General features: G+C 43.6%; 1 protein-coding gene across 2 annotated transcripts in view; it reads left to right on the top strand.

Annotated features, from left to right (window-relative positions):
- Positions 1-21,618, top strand: part of RREB1 (ras responsive element binding protein 1) — a 71,630-nt gene continuing 50,012 nt past the window's right edge. For both annotated transcript variants that reach the window (XM_037045366.1, XM_037045367.1), the window contains exons 1-4: positions 1-122; positions 737-948; positions 6,812-6,901; positions 7,895-8,058. In XM_037045366.1, coding sequence (XP_036901261.1) covers positions 778-948; positions 6,812-6,901; positions 7,895-8,058 — 425 coding nt within the window. In that variant the 5' untranslated portion in view covers positions 1-122; positions 737-777. The remainder of the gene's footprint in view (positions 123-736; positions 949-6,811; positions 6,902-7,894; positions 8,059-21,618) is intronic.

Here is a 21,618-nt window from a genome sequence, read left to right on the forward strand (position 1 = left end):
TCAACGAGTGATACCAAGACAAGAAAAAAGAAGTGAAGCATAGACTCATTTCCTACTCCACGTGGATGATAGCTATAGCAAGGAGAAATCTCATAGTGTATCAGTTGGGGCAGAAAATGGAGGTAATTGGCAGTGGGGGCTGGGTTTTCTTCTGTCCATTTTCTGGGGTATAGGTATATTACCTATTTATATTTTTTTTGGAAGCAGCCTTTTTTATATTAATTTGAAATTTGGTTATAATCCTGATAGGGATCGCATCTCAGTTGTCTTACACGATTTGGGCTCCTTATTGAAATCACTGGGTTGCAGGAGTGGAGTCAAGTGAAACCTGATGATTCTCAGCTGTCAGGTCTACACCGTTCCTGTGGTAAATGAGTTAGGTTATTGGGAGGGTGCTGGCCCAATGGCAGCACCCTGGGCTTTCTAATGGTTGGCTCGCCCTTTGCCATTCTGCCTAGTGAAAGATCGGGAAAGGCAAAGAGACCTGCCTCAGGTGGCTTTGGGAGTTGTGTCAGTGGCACATGCTTAGAAAGGAGCGAGGTTATTGTTTGGTGTGACAACACTTTGTTTAGATGGAAGCTCAGGGCATTCTGGATATGAGTGTTGACTTGAACTGAAGACGGCGGGCTTTCAGCGTTTTGGCCTGACTTAGAGTATGGTAGCCTTGGCCAATGCTGCTGGCTCTGGCGGGAGCCTAAATGTGCGAGTGATCACATCAGCAATTTCCGATTTTCAGTTCTATGGCAGAAGCTTCTTAGACGCATAACCCTTGTCCCAATGACGTCAAGTTCGCCCATTGGCTTGGAAGGTTCAGACTTGTCTTCCATCAACACCATGATGTCAGCGGTAATGAGTGTAGGGAAGGTCGCCGAGAATGGCGGGAGCCCCCAGAGCATCAAGTCCCCCACAAAGCCTCTAGGACCAAATCGGATTGGCCGAAGGAACCAGGTAAGCTTCGCGTGTGCTAGGTGGTGACATCTGGTGGCTTCAGTCTCTGAGAACATTGGGAGATGGGTGTTTCCTTGAGCCTCAGCTTCTTAAGACAAAATCTTGGATGTGCAAGAGGAGACCCCCCCCAAAAAACCCGGAATTTATTTGTTAAAAAATCTGTATTTATTCTTACATGTTTAAAGTATTCTCCACTTGATGCAATATACCTGTCAAGATGTTTTTTCCACTGCTCAAAATGGGGTTTTGTTTGTTTGTTTGTTTTTAAGATTTTATTTATTTATCTTTAGAGGGGAAGGAAAGGAGAGAGGGAGAGAAATATCAATGTATGGTTGCCTCTCATGTGTCCCCTGCTGGGAACTGGCCTGCAAGCCAGGCATGTGCCCTGACTGGGAATCAAACCGCAATCCTTTGGTTCACAGGCCCACGCTCAATCCATTAAGCTTGCCAGCCAGGGTTCAAAACAGTTTTTTAATTCATCAATTTTGATGCTTTTTAGTAACTGCCATTTTTTTGTTTCAACTCCTCCACATCAGCAAAATGTTTTCCTTTGAGGACCTTTTTCATCCAGGGAAACAAGCAAAGTCACTTGGGGGAGACCAAGTAAATAGGGAGGGTGGGGCACGGGGGTCATGATGTTTTGGTAAAAAACTGCTGAATATTCAGTTCAATATGGGCAGGTGCGCTTTAAATCGCCCATCATGAAGTGGACAAACTTTGTGAAAGAGTCTTAAAAAAACTCACTGAAGCCCAGTACAGCCTCTCAGAACATCCCCAGCTGGTACACTGAAACACTGATACAGATGGGTTCCTAAAACACTCACCTAGTGGGAGAAGCCTATGCTATACAAGGGGCTTGCTGTCCAGAAGATAATTCCAGGGTTTTTTTGGGGGGGGGTCTCCCCTCATACTGAGAAGTAAATAAACATACCCAGAGGTTGTAATCATTTTTTAAGTGCAAACTTTTCATGGCTTACTTCAGTTTTCTTGACTCATGGAAAAAATTTTCTGTGCTGTGGTGTCAGTATGGGTGAAGATGCCCTGATTCTCTGCTCTGTAAATTCATTTGGATGTCAGCTTTCTTCATTTGATGTCCAAGAACTTAGTCCTCTACTGTGAGGTGGTTCGTTTCCTTACCTTACTTACAAAAACAGTATTGTTTTCAAAGCCACCTTAATTGGCTATTTTTTTAACATGTCTTCAGATTAGGGAAAACATAAGCACTGGTCGCGCTGGGGCTGCTCCCCGGCCTTCCACCTGTGACAAAGCACAGAATTTGGCTCTAGAGAATTCCACGTCAAAGGCGAGTTAGTCCTTTTGAAAGGGGACATCAGATCAGGAGAAGAGAGAAAGAGTAAATGAGTGGGCGGGGGTTGGGAGGATTAATGGTGCGGTGAAAGCCCATGTCTCCTCCATGGGGAAGTGAGGTGAACCTTTAAATGACGTACCAAGGGGGAACTTGCAAAGTGGTTGCGTTCCTGTTAGCACCCGTGTTCCACAAAGCTCATGGAATGAGAGTAACTAGTTCTCATTTCTTCTCTGAATCCATAGCCTACGAACCGGCTCCTCCACATTTGGTTTTTGGTTTGACTGATTTAATGGGCTCATACCAAACCCTTATCGAACAGGCAGTCTTAAGAGTTTGCCTAGATACCAGGGGTGGAGATGAAAGTAAACCTGTTGGGTTTTGGGGAATTAATTTCTTTTAACTAACAATCTTACAGTGACTATCCTTATACAGAATTGTCTGAGCACATCTATAATGATTTTCTATGCATTCTTAGAAGCAAAACATTAAGTAAGGCTTTTGATATAACTTGTCTTCCAGGAAAAGTTGTGCCAACCTAAAATTCCTCCACAGCATGGGAGTGTTCATTTTCTTCACTCCTTTCTCAAGGCTGAAGACTTGGCAGAGTTAAACTGTTTTAGGGTTGGAACATTGATACCTTTCTCTCTCTTTTTTCCCTTGTCTCCACATGCTTCTCTTCCTATGGGTCCCTGAGAAAATACTCAGCCTGTATGACTGTGGCCTGAGTCAAGAAGGAGCACTAGCTCTGGGAAGAAAAGGTTTATTTCCACTCTCACATGACTGTCTTTCCTTCCATCTGTTTGTTCATCTCTCCACCCATTCACTCAATTCACAGTGCATACCTGCTCCTGCTTCAGGCCAGGTACTGCACCCGGGCGTCAGGCATTTCAGGGTGAATGAGACAGATAAGGTCATCGTCTCCTCTTCCTTCTCTGTTCTTGCAAGAGAAAGTGGTAGGTAGTGATCACCTCCTCTTTAAATAGCCCAGCTTAGGCAGAGGTGGTGCCAGTCCAGGCTCTGGGCATTTCCCAGTGGTTCAGAGACAGTAGGTAGAGCCCTTCTGTCTCTGCTTGTTAATTGGGGGTGACTGTGCAAGTGGGGTGAATCAGATGGTACAGGCGTGTACCTGGGCAGTTTTCATCTGCCTCCTCTGCCTCCAGGTTCCTGGGCACTGGCTTAGTTTTCAAAAGGGAAGTCTAGGCCACAGGTATCATGGCACAGTCGGGTGCATTGGAAGAACAAACAAAAGCAGAATACAGTTGGAGGGGAGAGCATGCTTCGTCCCCACCTGGGAGTGCCGTGGAGGGCTGCGAGGGAGCGCTGGGGAGGAGCCCCATGAGTGCTAGCACTGTGTTCCAGGACAGATTAGCCACAGCCGGACGCTGACACAGGTGCCAGATTGTTTCATTATGGAATGGTTAGTTACCACATTAGCTGCTAATTTTATCTGTCATCTCAGGAAGTGTGCTCTTTCCACTAGCATGGCCCCACTAACTGGATTCAGCGTTCTCCTGCAGGGCTTCTTGCAGCATCATCATGCTGTCTTTTCTGTTTGGTTTCTTTATAAAAATAAAGTCTGAGTTCACAGACGTCCTTCTCCCAGAGCCCCGTGGATTTTGGGGGTCTCTAATGTGGTCTGCAGTGTGCCCCTGGCAGCCTTCGAGAAAGTTGGGTTCCAGTTCACAGTAAACCCCAGAAGCAGTGCCAGTTAGCGCCATCTACCTTGGGGTGAATGAAAGATGATTCTTTTAAAAAAAATTTTGCCTCCTCCAGAAGCTGGTTACTTGGAGACCTGGCTTTTTAACATTTATTTACATCCTACTGATGAATATTCCTCTAAAATTTTTTTTAATATGTAGTGTTGCTAATCCAATAATTCAACAAAAACAACCAAGATTGCGTTTTGGCCTGGCTATGAGACATTTTTCATTATTATAGTGAGTGATCTTATTTTGTCATTGCAGTTTTTCCTTTTGGTTTTTTCTTTGGTGGTTCTTGGCCAGTTCCATTCTGACTGTGGGGGAACGGGGCTGAGGAGGCAGGGTGCCCCCACCCCACCCCCAGGCACATGCATTGGACCCCTGTCAGGAGGGGGAGTCTGCGGATGACTCAGTGAGTCTGGCAGGTTTTATTGTTTCTAGGTTAATCAGCTTCCTTAGAATTCAGGTCTGTAAGTTTTTAAATTTTTGAGAGTAAAGAATGTGTAGCATACCTAGTTCTCAGACGCAGTGCCACAGACTAGAAAGAGGTTTGTCCAGTGTCCTCCCCTTAGCCACAGAGGATACTTCCCAAGATCCCCAGTGGATGCCTGAAACTGTGGATAGTGCTAAACCCTTTATTTACAGTACTTTGTTTTTTTCTATACAAACAAATCTTTTCACTTAAAAGAAGCACTTTATGACTTCTCTTTGGCATATTTGAATTGCCAGATCACTACTCTTGCACTTTGGGGCATTACAGAGTAAAATAAGGGCTGCTTGAACATAAGCACTGTGATACCTCAATAGTCGATCTGATAACCAAGATAGCTACTAAGTGACAAATGTGTATACAGCATAGAGAAGCTGAACAAAGGGATGATTCACGTCCCAGGAAGACAGCAGGATGGCGTGAGATTTCATCACACTACTCAGAATGGCGTGCAATTTAAAATGTATGAATCACTTATTTCTGGAATTTTCCATTTAATATTTTTGAGTTGGGGTTGACCATGGGTAGCTGAAACTCTGAGAAGCAAAGGGGGCACTACCGGAGTGCTTAAAATGAGGCTTGCCAGTCTTTGAAGTGTGGGCTGGACCTACTTTAGGCAGCTATGTACTAGACAGCGTGCATTCACTCCACCCCATCTGGTTTATGGTGCCATTTGTTTTTATAGTCTTCAGGGTGACTTTTGTTTTCATCATCTCTCATAGCCAACCACACGGTGTTTCCTTTCTGTGCCTTGGGGTTCATCTTTTTTTTTTTTTTTTTTTTGTCAGATTTATATAGCACAGTGGTTAGCATGGCCTGTTGAGAAGCTGGCCTGGGTTTTAGTCCTGAGTCTCTGTAACAGTTCTCTGATCTGGAGCAGGCTCCTTTCCACTCTGTACCTCAGTTTCCTCATCCAGAAAATGGGACCTGTAATAGTGGATGTATCTTAGCGGTTGTGAAAAAACTGACATTTTTATATGTACAGAGTTTAGCACATCGTAAGTGTTTAATAATTGATACTATTTTCAGGGAACAGAAACTCATTCAGATGAGCACCAGGAAAAAGAAGGCTATTGAAAGATGCCCGCCAGTCCAGCCCTCCCTCTGTCTGGGCCTGCCTGGTCTCCCACTTCCGTTAGCACAGACAGCTTCCCCGGCTGTGTGTGTGGCTTGGGCTCACCACGCCTCTGGGTCTGGCCCCAACCCTGCGTGAACTTTCAGTTCAAGTGCTGGCGATCACCTAACTTAGTATCTTAGTCATCCCCAAACCTGGGCACACACCAGGGTCTCCTGGGAGCTTGTGAAACACTGCAGGGGTACAGCTGCCCGTACCCCAGTGATTCTGATTCACCTGTTGTGTGTCTGATCTAGAAATCTGTAGTTCAGAAAGCTCCCCAGGTGATTCAAATTATCCTTGGAAACCCATGGATCTTAGTCTCTCAGCATCTCAGTTCTACATTCCTGGGGAGAGGTGCCCAGGCCTTGATCCCGTTAGTTTGGGGGATGAGGACAGAGACCTGTGGTGCCTTGGAGTTGAGTGTATGAAGTGTCTATAACAGGCACACGCATGACAACTCTCCATGAAGGATTTGAAAGAAAAGTTGTATAGGTAGAGAAGGAGCCTGTCATTTTCCTTTAAAAGGTAAAATGTATTGCTTGAAGGAAGCCTGTCCTATGTGTTTTGAGGGAACATAAAATGAGCCCCTTTTCCAAGTAGCAAGCTGGTTCCTTTGTCACCTCTGTGGAAGCCTTCAGTTTGCATTGTCATTCTTTATCATACTTTCCACAGGCCAGCATTCTGATTCTTGTTTACTGAATATTTGTGAGCAGTGTTAAGCAGGCACCAACAGGGAGTGGAAGGGCACACAGCTGGGCCCCGAGGCCTCTCACTGTAGGGAGGGTGGGTTTTTATCATGAGAACTCCATCACATCTCATGGGTGGGAGAGTGGCTGGAGCCTGGTTAGATCGGGAGGAGGTTCCTTTCCTACCTCTGCCATGACTTGATGCTTTGTTCTCCGCCATCACTGATGATTCATCAAGTGGTGTCCGTCTAATAAGAGCACTGACATTTATTGAGCACTTACCCTGTGCCAGGCGCTGTTCCTGTGCTTTGTGCGTGTTGACTGGGCTAATCCGCATCACGGGGTGATGTGATAGAAGCTATTATTCTTACCATTTTGCATGAGGAAACTGAGGGCCAGCGGGACGGTGACGTGCCCAGGCTCAGAACAACAGGCAGGCTCCTGAGCCCAGCCTCTCAGCTGTTCCGTTGCTGCAGCTCGAGACACGGGTGCTCGTGACAGAGACAAGGAGGCGCTAGTACACTGAGGTGAGAGTGATTCTCCTTTTTATTATCTTTTCAGGAAACGAAAGAGGAGAAGTCTTCCTATAACTGTCCCCTGTGTGAAAAGATTTGCACTACACAGCATCAGTTAACTATGCACATTCGTCAGGTTTGCGCTGCTTTATATTTTTGTTGTAATCATTTATTAAGAGGGCAAGGTGATTTGATCTCAGTGTATGAATTGTGGCTGTGTTTAATTTACATTTAATATTTTAATTATTTCAAGAGATGGTTATGAAATAATTTTTGTGTCCGTGTTATTGTGACAAAGTCCCAGATCAGTACAGAATACCATTTCAGAATTTAGCAAATATTGCATTAACTGACCGCATATAACAGGAGACTTTGCATCATACATGGCTTGTCAGTATGAACCAAATCCCTACAGTACAGGAGACTGTAGGTGTACACTCGCACTCTTTGTAGTGCTACAACCTTACGTCACCCAGCAGGGAATTGACTTGATTTGGGGATCCCTTGGCTTTCCTCCTTCCTAATGAGATTTTTTCCTTCTCCTTTGCCTGCTATAACTGATTCATGATGAATCATTGATAAATCTGGAACAGTGAAGGAGTGACATTATTAAAATTATAACATGGTACCGAATAACAACATCATTTAGTAACTGGGTTTGGATAAATAGATTCCTTCTTAACATGTTTCAGCTGTCAGGCCTCTCTGAACCCTGCAGATTTCAGTTCTCTTCCCCCGACAGTAAGCCGGAGTCATCAGACTGGAGGAATGGAGACCGACTTAACATGAGAACCATGTTTCACACACTTGCTTCATAGTTGACAGTTTTCCTGTTCATGTGATGTACGTGGTCAGTTAACCTGTATGTGTCTCCAAGAGAGACCTTCAAAGATTCCAGCTCTCTCTGAGCCTTACAGAAGTACTTTTCAAAACAAACATGGGGATAGAAGAAAATTGTACAGAATATATATCTGCCAGTGTTCCTGATAAATTTTGACATTTGGGAAGATATTTAAAATGAAACAGAAAAAAAATAGCTGAGAACTTTTACTGGTTTTATTATATCTAAATTTGCATGTTCAAGTTTTGACCCACCTGAAGTGACCACTGTGGTGATTGCTTTCTGCAGCACAACACGGACACTGGAGGGGCCGACCATTCGTGCAGCATCTGCGGGAAGTCGCTGAGCTCAGCCAGCTCCCTGGACCGCCACATGCTGGTGCACTCTGGCGAGAGGCCTTATAAGTGCACCGTGTGTGGCCAGTCTTTTACCACCAATGGGAACATGCACAGGTGGGTGAGGGCCACCGTGGCCTGGTGACTGGCATCTGGAGGTTGACAAAAAGTAAAGTGCCCTCTGAGCCATCATCAGAAAGAGGACTTGCCTAAAAACTAAGAGTTCTGAACCTGTTGACTGTATGGAAAAGCCAGAGATGGTTTTGTTTGCCTGTGATATGGTCTCCAAAGTATTAGAGGTGTCTCTTCATGGGAAACTGAAGTACCTGGGCTAGGTCTCTGGCCCTTTGGGGATGAGGATGAAACAGAGTCCTCCCCCTTTGCCAATTACAGTTTCTTTATTTGGGTGCCAGAGGTAGGCAGCTTATCAGATACAGAGGAGCCCTCAAGGAATAGCACAGTAACCCCTGCCTTTTAAAAACTAGTTGCATATGCCTACTGGGTTCCCTGCAGGTCTTTGTCTTAAGAGACATTTCTAGGACCTTCAAATAGATAGTTAAGTTGTATGGTCCTGGAGCTTCAGGGTAAGATAGGATGAAATGAAGAAATAACAAATCTGATAAATGTCAGGAATTTTTACTTTCTCGAGGGAGAAAGAGGCTCACTCAGAAGTGGGAGGAAGCTGAGTGGTGGGCATATAAACATTTTGTGGGATGAACCAATGGAAAATATACTTTATAGGATGGTTGCAGATGTTTCGTCGAGGGGGTTAAAACAAATGTTTTAAATGCTTTTTAAAAAACACGAACATTTTAGGAACATTAGAACTCTACAAAGATTTTTTAAAGGTACTCAGAATTTCAGCTTCTCAGAAAATCGGGCATTTTTTTTCTATATTCCCTTTTAGGCGTTATGCTGTTTTCTTTTTAAAAGTTGACTAACATCTTTTTTTTTTTTTTTTACATATTTGTTTGAAAAGAAAGCTTTATGTAAGTATTGTGAAGTTGATGTTTTCTTATAGATAAATGCTAATATGAGATGGTCCAGTCTACTCCACCTAAAATTGTTTCATGAATACTGATAGTGTACTTGGGACACATGAGTGTGTATGATAGTAAATTTCTGGACTTTGAAATTAGGCACCTGATTTTAAATTTCAACTCTGCCACTTGTAGATTTTCTGTCCTTGAGCAACTTACTTAATCTTTGTACCTCACTTGCCTCTTCTTTAACATGAGACTGTTAATACTGAACACCAGGATGAGGATTAGGAAATAAACTCAGCACACAATCCCAGCACACAGTAAGCACTTGGTAAGTGCTGTTACTCATGTTTCTAAGTAACATTGCAAAAATTTAAAGCCTGTGAATTACACAGTGGGATGTCCTGTAAGTTAGAGTATAATATGACTTTCTGAAAGTTACGAACATTTTAAAGAATTTTTTACAATGTGTTTTCTTTCCATATAAAAAATTCACATCTCTCTATTTGCCCCTCATTTCCTCCTAGGAGTATTTTGGGGTACAAAGAAGGAAGTGAATACTTTTGGCATTTTTAATATATTTTACATTTTAGCTTTTTGCTTTTTTACCACCATAGCAGCCCATTAGTAGCATGTTGCCTTCTCTTTGCCATTTTGTTTTGTTTTCCCTGCCTTTCCTACCTCCCGCTTCCCCCTATCAAATGTCCTCCCTTACTTATTCACCCTCCTAAAATCTGGTTGTGTGTCCCTTCTGGGGCAGTTCCCCTGCTTGCTCCTACTGAGCTTGCTCAGTGGACTCCCCAGGGGCCACCTGCAAATTGGCAGAAGATGATGGGGTGCATTAGTGAGAAATACCCTCCTCTTGGCTGCTTTAGCCCTAACCACGTACTGCATAGGATCCTACACCAGCCATCTCTGGCCTTGGACCCAATCACTTCCAATTTGCAAATTTCCATTTTGAGACAATATCTGTTTTTGAACATGACACCTGTTAAATACACCTATAAAAGGCGTAGTTACCGCCTTCTACAGTGGTGTCTCTGACAACGTATTTTACAAATAATCGTCACTAAAGCTGTGGTGCACTCTGCGTCTGGCACTAGGCTGAGCAATTTCTGTTTTATTTGTTTACATCTTTATGAGATACAGTTTATGTACCATATATTACATTTAACCCATTTAAAGCATGCAATTCAGTGTGTTTAGTATATTCACGGAATTATGCGACCATCACTGTAATCAATTTAATGATATTTTCATCATCCCCCAAAGAAACCCATACCCATAAGCAGTCACTTCCCCTTACTTCCCACCCTGCAGCCCTAGGAAAATACTAATCGACTTTCTGCTTCTGGATTTTCATGTTCTGAACATTTCATATAAATGTAAATATATGTGGCCTTTTGTGACTGGCTTCTTTCACTTGGCATAATGCTTTCAAGATTCATCTATGTCGTACCATATATTAGTACTTCATTCTTTTCTCTTTTATTGGCAAATAATGGCCTGTTAATCTGGTGACACATTTTACTTGTCCTTTCAATTCATGGGCATTTGAGTCATTTCTACTTTTTTGGCTATTATGAATAATGCTGCAATGAATTTTATTGAACAGATTTTTTTGTGGATGCATGTGTTTATTTCTCTTGCATAGATACGTAGGAGTAGAATTACTGAATGACGTGGTAACTCCATGTGTAACATTTTGAGATACTGCCCCACTGTTTTCCAAAGCCGCTGAACCATCATTTTACATTCCCACCAGCAGTGTTCGAAGGTTCTGTTTTTTCCGCATCTCTGTTAACATTTGTTACTATGTCTGTCGTTTTTGTTATAGCTGTCCTAATAGGTATGAAGTGGAATCTCATGAGTTTCGTGATTTTAATTCTTACATTTAAGTCTGTGATCTGTTTCAGGTTAATATTTGCATATAGTATATGGAAGGGGTCCAAGTTCAGTCTTTTGCACTGTTTATTGAAAAAACTTTTCTCTCCCCATTGAATTGTCTTCCTATCCTTGTCCAATGACCTTAAATGTAAGGACTTATATTTGTACTCTGAGTTGTGCTCTGTTGGTCTACATATCTTTTCTTAAGGCTGACATTACACTGAATAGTGTAGCTTTTTGGTAAGTTTTGAAATCAGGAGGTATGGGTCCTCTAACTCATCTTTTTCAAGATTGTTTTGGCTATTCTGTATTGCTTGCATTTCCTTATGAATTTTAGGATTAGCTTGTAAGTTTTTTTTCAAAAAAGGCAGCTGGAATAATTATAGGTACTGCAAAACATGTAGATCTATTTGGAGGCATTGCCATCATGATATTAAATGTTTGATCATAGAGTATTTTCCATTTATGTAGATCTTACTGGATTTCTTTCAACTCTGTTTTATAGTTTTTTCAGAGTGCAGGTTTTATATTTTGTTGAATTTATTCCTAAGTGTTGTATTCTTTTTTTGTGGTATTTTAAGTGGAATTATTTTCCAAGTTTATTTTTTGATTCTGTATAAAAAATAATCATTGCTAGTATATAAAAATACAATTCAAACTTTGTATTGATCTCACTTGCTGCAACCTTGCTGGCCTTGTTTACTCATTCTGATTGTTACTTAGTGAATTCCTTAGGCTTTTCCGTATACCAGATCACGTCATCAGCAAGTGGAGATAGTTTTATTTTTTCTTTGAAATTAATCTTGTGCCTTTTATTTTTCTTGCCTGCTAGCCCTCATTAGATCCCCCACCGCAATGTTAACCCAGAAATGAGGAGAATGGACATCTTTGTCTTGTTTCTGACCTTAGGGAGAAAGCATTCAGCCTCTCCCCATTAAATATAGTGGTAGTTGTGGGGTTTTCATAAATGCCCTTTATCGGTTTTGAGGTTTCTTTCTACTCCTGCTTGGCTGAGGTTTTTTTAATCATGAAAGGGTGTTGAATTTTGTCAAATGCTTTTTCTGCATCTACTAAGATGGTCAAGTTGGCTTTGTCCTTTAAAGATTCTATTCTGTTTTGAGTGTTTAACTTAATTCCTGGGATAAATCCCATTTGGTCACAATGTGTAATCATTTTCATATATTGATGGATTTGATTTGCTAGTATTTTGTTAAAGATTTTTTGTTTGTATTCATGAGAGATAATTGATCTGTAGTATTCTTTTCTTAGGGTGTCCTTAACTGGCTTTTGTATCAGAATAACACAAGCCTCATAAAGTGAGTATTTCCTCTTCCTCTAATTTTTGGAAGACTTTGTGAAGAGTTGGTAATTCTTCTTTAAATGTTTGGTGGAATTCACTGATGGAGCCTTGTGGGCTTTTCTTTCTGAGAAGTTTTTAAATTACTAATTTATTCCCTTTACTTGTGATAGGTCTGTTCACGTTTTCTGTTTCTTCTTGAGTCAGTGTCAGTAGTTTATGTCTTTTCTGGGGATTTGGCCATTCGTATGTTATCTAATTGGCTGGCTTACAGTTGTTCTTAGTATTCCGCACCCCCCCCCCGCCCAATAATCTGTTTTACTCTGTAAAGTCAGTGGTATCGCACGTTTTTTCCACTAAGATACATTTATAACTCGTGAATAGTGTATGTTGGAGTTGTGGGTAAATTACTGCTTATAAATATATTTTTTAAAGCAGGCCTTCGTGGTATTTCTGTAATTTGGGGTTTTGTTTTTGTTCTAACTTTATTTATTGTGAGTCATCTTGATTTGGAGGAGAGGACTAATTATTGGGGACCAAGTTCTAGTTCTAAGTCTGCAGAACTGAAGAAATCTCCTAATATGTCTGTACTAATTTAACAAAGTGGTAAAATGAGGTAAAATCTCATTTAGAACTATGCTGAAGAATGCAGTGTTTATGAAAACTTTCTGAAGGCCTATGGTGTGCTGTGGAAGTGTCTGTGGTGGAGGGTGCTTCTGAGTTTGCATTGTCAGAGCTGAAGGCACCCTTGCAGTCACCTGTAAGAGGCGCGCCGCTCTTACCTTTGTGACCCCAGACAGGCTATTCGACCTCTCCATGCTCCAGTCACTTCCTTCATAGATGGCGGTGACACCCGCACTAACATGGGAGCGTTGTGTCGACTCGTGAACTAGTACATGCAGAGTGTTGAGGGTGGTGTTTGTGAAGCAGAGCTTATAAATAAACGGTCTCTAATACTGTTGTTATGCGCCACAGAGGGAAATACCAAGGAAGCATTCATAGAATCCAGAGAATAAATTAAGAGGTTGTTTTTGTTTTGCTTTTTGCTACTCAAAATATATAACTTAAATAACAAAAAAACTTACTTAGAATATTTGAGTTTATCACACTGCATTTATTTTATGTTCTCTGCAGAAAATTGCAGATAATGTGTAAAAAGAATATTTGGGTTTTGGTAATCAATCACAATTATTAACATCTTCATTTGTTGGTGAAATTGTACTTTTGAAAAAAATTATAAAAATGGGAAAACAGTTACAAAGATCTGCCAGAGAGAGTGAGTTAGATCTCTTGGTCCCGATGGATCCGTACTAGAATCTGAAACTCAAATGGTGAGCAGACACCTGTGTAACATTAATCAGGGGCCAGAGCGGCCCTGGGACATGTGTGTGCAGTAATGAAACAAAATTGAATCGTCAAAACCCAAACTGATTAGCTGTATCCTCCTCACTTGATTTTGAAAGCATGGAAGGGAGTCCGTCAACTGTGAGTTTTGTGCTGAAGACCAAAGTTTTTTTCTCATTTTCCTTCTGTTGTTTCTGCTCCCTGAAGTCTGCGGCTCAGCTAGGATTGAGGAGAACCAGCACTGGCTGGGGCCTGGATTCCCTGCCGAGCTGCGTAGTTAGAGACCCTCCAAGCCTGCGCCTCCCTGAGAGCCCTAAGCACACTGCCCCGCCCGCCAGTGTCTGTATGCATCTGGTTAATAACCTGCTTGCTCTGGACCCTACTTCTCTGTCAGCTTCCTGTGCTCTTTGATTCTCAGTCTCTCCTCTGAGCACCGCAGATTGAGTAGGGCCCCTGCTGTGACAGGGCTCCCTTTGTGTGGATTTCAAGATGCATTTCTCCAAGGCTCAATTCCACAAGGTTGCTCTGGAGCGCAGTGTATTTTGAAGCACGTAGTGCACCTGCCCCGGCCTCCCCCGCACCCCATCTGAAGGTCGCCTGCACATGCACATGTGACACATATCTCCGCGTGTGCACATTCCTCCAGGGGAGCCTTGCCTGCCAGTGTTTACTGTGAGCAGCTGCTGTGGGAGACACGTCTGGGCTCCACCGCAGATCTGTGTTGGCTGCAGCTCGCGGAGGGCTCGTTACACATCCTACAACACGTATAACGAGGACCCCAGGAACTCCATCCTTTTCAGTTTCAGGTTATTCTTAACTGATACTGAGGTATTCTCTGTAGTCACCCACTTCATAGAAAAACTATTTCCTTTGACCACTAGTCGTTTTTTGTTAAGTTATCTTTGTTTATAAGGTGAGTCCATCTTTTTGTTAAGTTTCCTGTATCTTAGTTTTGTGAAAAGACTGCCAGCACCTAACTCAACTGAACTGTTAGTAAAGAAAACAAACTTCACAGAATCGGTAGCTTATTAAGTTAGGTGTGCTCATGTTGACAGTTGCACTGTAGCTCTGATCAAGTCCGTGGCTTCTTACAATTTAATTCTAGTCAATAAATTTACATTATATTTGCAAAGTAATTCTGTATTTGGTAAGTAGGGAGACAAGAGCGATGCAAATTCCAGCTCATTCTGAAAAAGGATGGGGAAGACACCATCTCAGCTTATTACTGTATCTGGCATAGTATTTCAAGCTGCCACTTCCCTGTCTGCGGATTTTTGTGTGTTTGAGGTTTGAACATCCTTTATCCCAAACGTTTCTAACCACAGCCTAGTTCCCGGGCAGAGTAACAGGTTGCCATCAAGTACAAAATATGTATCATGGAAACATCACTGTGGCTCCAGCTTTTAACTTCCCAGAACTCTTTATCAGCTGCTCGCATGTTGAAAATTTGGATTGAGCGGTGCTTGTCTTCCAAAACAAACTTGGGAAACTGAGCCAGAGCCCGCCCTCAGGAGAGCTGGATGTAGGAAAAAGGGCACTGAGCTTGGCGATCTGCAAAACTTTCCAGAAAGTGCTGGGCTGCAGAGCTGTGAAGAAGTGGTGGCACTTGACAGAGAGGATTGAAACAGGCCTCATTTGGAAGAAATCCTGACTCTGACATGGGTGTCCCTTTGTGTGCGTGTGTGTGTTGTAAACTGTAATGGCCTTGGGAAAATAGAAAATTAACTCCCACTTTGCTCCTCGTTTTACAAACTGTAGGCTTTTAAGCTGCAAAGACAGTTGGGGGATATGTGTTACAGTGAGAACACCCTGAAGACTGGCAGGAGCAAACTTTCCTGACTGACTTCCCCATTTGTTCTCCAGAGAACAGGGGTGTGTGCTCATTTCTGCTGTGGCATCAGAAGGGTGAAGAGGAGGGAGGGAACCCCCTGGAACCTTCTCTAGTTCTTTGCCGTGGACTTTCACCATGCAGACAGTGTGACTTTTTCTGTTGCTAAGTAGGGAACATAGACCCTGAGGATGCTGTTGGGTAATGGACAGTCTTCAGAAACAGGGGTTTGTGGGTTCCTGTTATGCTGGAAGAAAACATCCACTGCACAGCAGTGTGACCTACTCCATGACAAATGAGGCCGTGACGTCTCTGAATTTAGTGCACTGCTCTGACACTTAGGCCGAGCCAGCCCCTGGCATGTACAACTGAACTTGGGTATGTGAACAGGTGGCCAGCATTAAAGGACAGAAGGAGCAGAGGTAGGACAGTGACTCGGAAGGGGATGGTCACTTCTTGTTCAGAGCCCAGCAAGGAGAAGGGCTCCGTGAACCTCTGTCGTAGGAATGTCAAATTTAAAGACACACTGTACCTAGCACTGGTACTTGCTACTTTTCAGGAGTGGAGCTGACCACTCAAAGGCACAGCTAGTTCACCTTGAAATGAGTCTTATCACCAGGTGCCTGCTCCCCCGACCAAAGGAATCCAGTGTTCTGGTCCACATGGGTTTGTGTACACGAGACGTTAACGGTATAGACACAGGGTGACCATGCGAACTGGCCTGGACATGCAACTCTCGCATGTGGTGGGTGTTCAGTGAGTATTTGGTAGTTTCCTGGGTATCCAGGCCGTGTCACCACATTTAGTTTTCTGTGTACTGAAACAGACATACTTCGGGTGTAGTTTATAAAACATTTCTTTAATAAGCATTGAAACTTTCCTCTTTTAACCAGAAAGAAATTCTGTGCTGTTGTCGGGTTATAATTAAATGTCTTTAGCCTTTCCTTACATCTCATTCACTGGAATTGAAACCTGTTTGCATTTATTTTTAACTTCGATAATGGTTTATATATAAGGCAACCTGTCTGTGTGTCCTCTCTGGTAGGGCCAATAAAGATGCCCCGTAGAATGGCGAAGGGAGCCTTCTTTTCTTCATCTTTAACAGGGTGACATTTTGCTCACAGATTTTGTTATTGTCAGAATTAAATGCTATAATATATACCCAAGTCTCTGGTTCACGTAAGATGTTCAGTTGGAGTTCCCTTCCTTTCTCATCTCCCTTAGGAAAAAACTTAGGGTACTGCATCAGTCCCTCTGCAAGCTGGTAAACAAGTGTATTTTCAAGGCCAAGAAAATAGATTCTTGTGCCCTTCATCCTTGACAGTAGTCAACAGTCTGAGAACAGTGTATCATAGCTGTGTGCCTTATGCCTAAATTTCCTCTACCAAATTGTGCAGGTCTTTATTACCTGGACACCTTTTTGGGGATTTCTTACTTTGTGGTGTTCTTACATTTTTTTCACGTGGATTAGCACTTACACTATTAGACGAGCATCCGTGGTCTCTTTCAGAATTCTTTACATTTTAGAAATCTGCCCAAAGTAGGAAGCTACCACTATTCCCTGAGAAAAAGGACAGGTCAGTGGCAACAGCGAATCATGGCGTCATACACCTGGAACCAATATAATGCTGTGTCAGTGGTACCTCAGCTTAAAAATAAGAACAGGTCAGAGTGACTTGCCACAGGACTTTATTATTCAAGTAAGATAAAAAGCATGAGGAAATCACAACACTGGAAGTTGATGCATTTCAATTGATAGTCTCTCATGTTGCCTTTTTTGTGTTTGGTAACATTCTCAAACATTTTCCCTTCCACTTTAATTTTTTTTCTTTTCCAGTATCCATTAACAAACAAAATAGTTTGTTTTTCTTTGAAAGGGTATTTTGAGTCTGCATTTTCTGTGAAGGACAGACCAAAGATCTCACTCATAAGACTACCCAAGCTCAGCACACCAGGGAAGCCTTTTTCATCCTTGAAATGATTCTCGACTTTACAACCTGCTTCATAATTAAATAGTTTGTTATCATTTGGCTGACTGGATACTGATGTTTATAAGTCAGGCCCTCTTCTGTTTTGGCAGAGGTGGCGTTTGTGTATTTGTTTTTTGGAGATTAAGCAGATGCAAAAAAAAAGTTCTTGCATCCAGGCAGTATGGTCGTTTTGACATATCTTGTTGAAATATTTCAAAAGCTCAGTTGCACCAGGGAAGACTGATGAATGGCATCACAGTCTGGAGCGCCTCAGCTTGCCCGCACTTGAACAGCCTGGCATTTGTGAGAGCTGGAAATTAGGTCACAGAAAGGAAGGTATGTGTTTGCTGGGGGCAGGAGGAGGCGTGGCGGGCTGGCCGCAGCTCCAGAGTGCCCACACTCCCCTCCCGTGGTGCCACTCTCTGCTGCCTGAGCACGTTGACTAGATCTTGAGTGTGGGTCCAGTTCAGTGTTAAAATACGAAAGTATTGAAGTAAAGAGAGAACAGGCCTGGTCACCAGTGTCAGATCACAGACGTAAACCTGCAGGTGCTGGCCGCAGTCCCACCTCAGCACGTCCTGGTTTATGCCTTGCATTTTTCCTCCTTTGTTTAAATATTCAACCTGTCCAACCTGTTTGGGCTGAACAAGCTGGTGCTAGCAAACATCTAAACATGCCCACTCACTGTCAACGTTTTTCTGATTTGTTGAAGAAGGTGATTAGCAACAAAATCTGCCCCCCACCCCCCCCCACACACTAAAAATTGAACAAGCCGCACAGAAATCTCAGTATACATATGCAGCATATGGGTTCCCCTCACCTCCTCTTGGGCGTGTGTGTTGTGCCCATGGGCCTTTCTCCTCTGTGTCCTCCCACATGCTGAGTTGATGGAGAGCTTGTTGGCATTCAGTGGGGAGAGATTTTGTATTTCCTTAAACCAGAGATTCAGTTGCATAATGGGTTCCTTGGTATGTGGTGTTAGCACTTAATTTTTCACGCATATATAGCCCAGCTTACCTGGAAGGGTTGTTCTAGTTCTACAGATGGGAGAACTGAGGTCTGCAATCTTACGGGGTTCAGCTGAGATCAGAAGTAACCTTGGCCCCCTCCTTGGAGCACATCACTTGGTGACATGTCACCTGTAGTGAGCAGAGGTCAGCGTGTACCACCTCCATCCCGGTTTTGGTAAATGGTGACTGCACAGCTGCTGTCAAGCAGGGCCATTGGTTTTCACAGGTGACGTTTCTCTTTGGATTCATTTTCATCATTTCTCTCTCAGGGTTGGACTGATTTTGGTACCCTGTTCCTCCTCAGCTCTTTCTCACAGCCCCTGAGTAACGTGCTATGTGCCCCCATTGTGGTGCTGTCTTTCCTCTTCTCCTCCCTGTTTCCCTGCTCCCACCACCCAGCATCCCAGGTGCCTCTGCGGCAGCAGGCCCTCTCGAAGGACCCCACCTAAGTAAGCATTACTTGTTCCTCTTTTGGAAGCAGCTGAGGAGCAGCAAATAGTGACTTGTCACCACCTTATTATGGTAATCATCATCTCTTCCTCCTCTATAAGAAAGAGGATGTGAATAACTAGCTTCTGCCATCTTAAGAAGACTGAAGCTAGTTTCCTCAGGGCTGAAGGGAGAACGGGTCTCAGTGACCAGTGACTTGAGTGTTTCCATCCTACCCTGAATCTAAATCTTGGGGATTAGCTTAACTATAGTTTTTTAACTATTTGCCATAGAAGGGCCTTCTCCAGCTGTGGAGATAGGATGGCTTTCCTCAGGGGTAATGGGTCTGAGAATGTCAACCTCAGGTGGGTGTCAGCATCTGGCAAGGGACCCTTGGTTGCTACAGGGCCAGCTCTGGGTGTGGGACTGGGACCCCAGGCTGTATGAGAAGATTGAAGAAATGGAGGAAGTATAGCCTGGGGAAGGAGAGCCCATTCCAATATAGCACCTGCCCAGAAATATCTGAGGGAAAGTAGTAACTTTCTACTTGCTTTTGTGGATTAACACAGGGAAGGTCCAGGCAGACCAGTTTCAGCTCTGCGGGAATGAGGGGGTTCTCTTTGGGTGAGATAGAGATCAGCTCATTCTACCTCTGAGGTCTTTTGTGTGTTTTTTAAGAATTTGTGATTTTTACCTAGATATGTAGATGATGTATTTTTGTGAGTATTATAAACTGGTATTCAGGGAGCCAAATAAGTTATGAAGCATGTTGTAACAAATGAAAATTTGTTTTAGCAAGACAAGGGAAGGCAAAGGAAAAATAGTTCAGGGAGGTTTAGGGCGTACTGATTTAAAGGCATAGTAGTAGTTAGGAACAGGGTCTAGAGTCAAGATTTTTTAAAGGTTGATATTTATTGACACAGGCCACCTGCCAGGCTCTTCTGCACTGTATCTGAAAGTCGAGAGAGGAGGGAGGCGCTTCAGGATGAGCAATGAAAAGCCCTCTGTTTTCCAGGGAGACAGTCAATAAATGGAAAATGCACCTTGAATCTGTTCTGAGGTCACCGGCTTCCAGTATCAGCAAAGAAGTGAGGGGAAAGAATGTAATAGCCAAAACGTCACTTTTCTCCCAGTTGAAGGATGGCTGAGAGATTGGGAACATTGAGGGGAAAACATTCTTCAGGCATCATCCTCCCAGCTTTGTCCATCAACAAGGAAATGTTTACGCCAAGGTCTTACATGAGACCAAGACGAGGAAGGAATTGCCTTCCCCGTCATGCGTGACCAAGGAGACGGGCGCTGATGGAGCAGGAGAGCAGGGTGGAGTGGGGGGTCTGGCTGAAACTGCACCCTGGAGCTGGGGTTGGTGAGCAGCTCTGGTCTGAGGAGTAGTAGAGAGAGAGTGCAGACACGTTTGTGAAACTGAACCCCTGGCACATCCCCACTTTGAATTAAGATTCTTTAACTTTTTTGCAGTTTCAGTTGATTGTACCACCAGAGTGTCAGGCTGTATTCAACAGGGCACCATGTGGGATGTGGTCTTGTAGACACCTCCCTCATCTTCTGCCCCTGAGGGTAAGCAAAGGCAGCAGGAGTACGCTTGAGTTTCAAGACCAAGATGCAAACCTCCCCTTCGTCCTGCCCTTGCTGGTCACACTGCCTGTGTCAGAGGACGTGGGCTATCACTGGCTCATGTTGGGGTGGGCACAGCATCTGCAGAGCCTTGGGAACAGCCTGGTGGAGGCATCCCCATAACTGGCCTGCAGACAGCAGAAACGCCTCCCTGAAGTAGGTACTTCATGCTAAGCTGACTTTGAGATCTTTCTGAGAATGCTCTCTCCTCGGTCAGCAAGGCTGCTTACACTGTTGTTCAGCCTTCCTCCACACCCAGGCAGAGCTGGTGTGACCTGCCTCTGGATAAGCATGACTGAACCTGAACAACACCCAAATTACTAGAAGGTGCCTTTGAGCTCACAGGTGGGGCCCACTGGGAAAGGCTGGGTTGATGCTTTGCCATCCTGTCCCTGGCCCCGCGTACACCTCCATCTCCACCGCCCAGCCCCTCGTTTGGTGCACAGGACTCAGTTGACATTACAGGTATCACAGCTCCCTTCCCCTCCCCTACCCCCTCCCACACATCTGTTACAGAAACATACACAAACCTTTCTGGAGGCTTTCTTTGGCTCAGAACGTAGGTTACAGAGCTGTGATGCTTTCAAATCTAATTCATTCTCTCTTTGATTGTCACATGGCTTGGTTGGGAAAGCAAAGGTAGCACAGGGTATGGGTAGGAGTGGGGATATGCCCATACCCAGGGTGTGGAAACCTGTTTGGAACCTGTTGACCCCAGTCTGTGGGCCCTGAGCAGTGCTGACTACAATTTGTGTACAGTGTGTGTCCTGAAAGAGTGACCTTTTTTGTAATGCCATTCGCTCAAAGGATCAGATAATTCAGCTCCTAGATAAATAAAATCCATGAGGAAATCAAGACTGAAAAGTTAGCAAATGCTGAAAGTACATGAATCTCTCCTGAACTTTGACCTTTGCAAGTAAATTAGATCCAGGGACACTTGAAGGATATTTGAGACCTGCCGTGAGGACACCTGCTACTAGTTGAGAGTTTCTTAAAGGATTTTACCCCAAAAATAATTTTATGAATGTTAAACTTTACATTTTTTTTGTTATGTATTTTTACCTGGTAAACATGTACAGGAACTACTGATGACCCTGGGAGAGGCTTAATGCTTATGTCCAAAAAATGTCAGCACCTTAGCCGGAAAGTTAACCAGGTCTGTGAACAGTGTGAGGGGTTAGGATTTCCCTGTCATCCATTGGCCTTCCCACTTGAGTATCACCTGGAGGGTTTGTGGAAACCCAGGACACTGGGGTCAGGCCTGAGAACTTGCCTTTGTAACAGGCTCCAGGGGGAT

The sequence above is a fragment of the Sturnira hondurensis genome, unplaced genomic scaffold, assembly GCF_014824575.4.
Source record: "Sturnira hondurensis isolate 20B ecotype Veracruz unplaced genomic scaffold, ASM1482457v3 Scaffold0004271, whole genome shotgun sequence".
Classification (NCBI taxonomy): domain Eukaryota; kingdom Metazoa; phylum Chordata; class Mammalia; order Chiroptera; family Phyllostomidae; genus Sturnira; species Sturnira hondurensis.